Source organism: Empidonax traillii, unplaced genomic scaffold (genome assembly GCF_003031625.1).
Source record: "Empidonax traillii isolate 1590-97213 ecotype Southwest subspecies unplaced genomic scaffold, ASM303162v1 scaffold4400:size9663, whole genome shotgun sequence".
NCBI lineage: Eukaryota > Metazoa > Chordata > Aves > Passeriformes > Tyrannidae > Empidonax > Empidonax traillii.
This window is the reverse complement of record NW_020959593.1, coordinates 6,559-9,663: the sequence shown is the minus strand read 5'-3', so window position 1 is coordinate 9,663 and position 3,105 is coordinate 6,559. Positions and strand designations below refer to the sequence as shown.

Here is a 3,105-nt window from a genome sequence, read left to right as displayed (position 1 = left end):
GGCCCTCGGGCGCTACGCGTACGTGCGCGGCGGGGCCGGGAACGGCTCGGCCCTCCTGCTGTGCCAGCGCTACTTCCGCAAGGGCCGCATCGACCCCGCCAACGACACCTTCAACATCGACCCCCACATCGTCACAGGTGGGGCTGGGGCTGGGGTGGGGAGATGGGACCATCAGACAACGTCCCGAAGCCACCATGGGCACCTGGGAGGGGTTGGGGGTGTCACTCCGGGCTGGGGAGGGGCTCGGGGGGGTGGTGGGGGCACTTGGGATGGCCTGGAGGTGTTTGAGGTGCCCTGGAAGTGCTTGGGATTGCCTGGAAGTGCTTGGGATTTCCTTAAAGTGTTTGACATGCCCTGGAGGTGTTTGGGATTGCCTGGAAGTGTTTGGGATTTCCTTAAAGTGCTTGTGGTGACCTTAGAAGTGTTTGGGATTTCCTGGAAGTGATTGGGATTCCTTTAAAGTGCTTGGAATTTCCCAGAAATGCTTGGGATTCCCTCAAAGTGCTTGGGATTCCTTAAAGTGCTTGAAATTCCTAAAAGTGCTTGGGATTTCCTTAAAATGCTTGGGATTCCTTTAAAGTGCTTGGGATTTCCTTAAAGTGTTTGGGATTTCCTGGAAGTGCTTGGGATGCCCTGAAGGTTCTTCTCCACCCCACAGATTGCCTGGGGGTGGATCCTGAGGACCCCCAGCCCCCGGCTCTGGATGGCACCTACAGGAACTTCACCGTCAAATTCCACAAGTAAATCCCCACTTCCCCAAATCCCAGTGCCAGGGGTTGCTTCCCTTCCCCAAAACCTGGTGCCGGGGTTTGGGTTCCCCTTCCCAAATCCTGGGGGTTGTGTTCCCTTTTTTTTTTTTTGGGGGGGGGGGGGAGGGAAGGGGGGGCTGAGACCCCCTTGGAAAGCCCCGGGATTGAGGATTGAGGATGGAGGGGGGTCCCTCCCTCCCCCAGGCTCGTCAACGTCACCATCCAGTTCCAGCTCAAGGCCATCAACGTCCAGACCATCATCAACAACGAGATCCCCGACTGCTACACCTTCACCATCACCGTGAGTGCCCTGGGGGGGCCCTTTCATGTGTCCCCTTCTTGTGTCCCCCTCGGGTGTCCCCCTCTTGTGTCCCCCTTGTGTGTCCCCCTCGTGTGTCCCCCTCGTGTGTCTCCTTCTTGTGTCCCCTTCTTGTGTCCCTTTCTTGTGTCCCCTTCTTGTGTCCCCCTCGTATGTCCCCCTCGGGTGTCCCCCTCGGGTGTCCCCCTCATGTGTCCCCCTCCTGTGTCCCCCTCGGGTGTCCCTTGGATGTCCCTCTGTCCCTCCTGTCTCCTCTGTCCCCTTCGTGTGTCCCCCTTGTGTGTCCCTCTGTCCCTCACATGTCCCTCTGTCCTCTGTGTGTCCCTCTTGTCCTTTGTGTCCCCCTGGTGCCCCCCTCATGTGTCCCTCCCATCCCTTGTGTCCCTCCTATCCTTTGTGTCCCCCTCGTGTGTCCCTCTGTCCCGTGTCCCTCAGGTGTCCCTGGACTCCCTGTGTCCCTTGTGCCCCCCTTGTCCTTCAGGTGTCCCTCTGTCCCTCAGGTGTCCCTTAAGTCCCTGTGTCGCTTGTGTCCCCCTCGTCCTTCATGTGTCCCCCTGGTCCTTCCCGTGTCCCTCTGTCCCTCAAGTGTCCCCGAAGTCCCTGTGTCCCTTGTGTCCCCCTTGTCCTTCACGTGTCCCACTGTCCCATGTCCCTCAGGTGTCCATTGACTCCCTGTGTCCCCCTTGTCCTTCGTGTGCCCCCCTTGTCCTTCACGTGTCCCTCTGTCCCCTGTCCCTCAGGTGTCCCTTGAGTCCCTCTGTCCCTGTGTCCCTTGTGTCCCCCCCTTGTCCTTCACATGTCCTGCTCTCCCTGTGTCCCTCAGGTGCCCCTTGAGTCCCTTTGTCCCTTGTGTCCCCCTCATCCTTCACGTGTCCCTCTGTCCGCATGCCCCTCCCGTGTCCCTCACCTCCCTCTTGTGTCCCTTTGTCCCCGTGTCCCTCGCGTGTCCCTCGCACCCCTCATGTCCCTGGGAGGGACGGGGACAGTCCCCAAGGGGTGTTGTGTGGGTGGTGAGAGGGTGTTGTGTGGGTGTTGTGTGTGTGGTGAGTGGGTGTTCTGTGGGTGTTGAGTGGGTGGTGAGTGGGTGTTGTGTGGGTGATGTGTGGGTGTTATGTGGGTGTTATGTGCATGTTGTGTGGGTGCTGTGTGGGTGCTGAGTGGGTGCTGAGTGGGTGTTGTGTGGGTGCTGAGTGGGTGTTGTGTGGGTGCTGAGTGGGTGCTGAGTGGGTGCTGAGTGGGTGCTGAGTGGGAGGTGACCGTGCCCCCCATCCCCAGATCACGTTTGACAACAAGGCCCACAGCGGGCGGGTGAGGATCCGCCTGGACAACCACGCCCACATCAAGGAGTGCAAGGACCCCTCGGTCTTCGGGAGAGGTGAGACAAGGAGGGGTGGCTGCTGTGGATGCCTTCTGTCCCCTGGGGGTGGCTCCTGTCCCCAGGGGGTGCCTCCTGTCCCCAGGGGGTGGCTCCTGTCCCCAGGAGGTGACTCCTGTCCCCAGGGGGTGGCTCCTGTCCCCAATGGTGGCTCCTGTCCCCAATGGTGGCTCCTGTCCCCAGGGGTGTCTCCTGTCCCCAGGGGTGCCTCCTGTCCCCAGGAGGTGACTCCTGTCCCCAGGGGGTGGCTCCTGTCCCCAGTGGTGGCTCCTGTCCCCAGAGGGTGACTCCTGTCCCCAGGAGGTGACTTCTGTCCCCAGGGGGTGGCTCCTGTCCCCAGGGGGTGACTCCTGTCCCCTGGAATGGCTCCTGTCCCCAATGGTGGCTCCTGTCCCCAGAGGGTGACTCCTGTCCCCAGGGGGGTGACAACAGGCCACAGGGGAGCTCGGGGGGTCCCCCAGGTTCCGAGCAGCTCCCTCCCCCCCCCCGTGTCCTGCAGGTGACAATTCCTTCCGGCTGTTCTTCGACGTCATCGTCATCCTCGTGTGCTCCTTGTCCTTCATCCTCTGCGCCCGCTCCATCGTCCGCGGCCTCGCCCTGCAGCTCGTGGGTGGGGGACAGGGGGGGAGGATGGGGGAGAGGGGGGGGAGATGGTGGGAGAT

At 61.5% G+C, this 3,105-nt stretch overlaps 1 protein-coding gene across 1 annotated transcript in view; it reads left to right on the top strand.

Moving 5' to 3' along the window:
* Nucleotides 1-4: 4 nt before the first annotated feature.
* The window catches only part of LOC114072899 (mucolipin-1-like), a gene marked incomplete at both ends in the record, with an annotated part of 9,496 nt that continues 6,395 nt past the window's right edge, over nt 5-3,105 (top strand). Inside the window, 5 exons of the mRNA XM_027910724.1 lie at nt 5-137; nt 659-740; nt 954-1,050; nt 2,344-2,443; nt 2,943-3,058. Coding sequence (XP_027766525.1) covers nt 5-137; nt 659-740; nt 954-1,050; nt 2,344-2,443; nt 2,943-3,058 — 528 coding nt within the window. The remainder of the gene's footprint in view (nt 138-658; nt 741-953; nt 1,051-2,343; nt 2,444-2,942; nt 3,059-3,105) is intronic.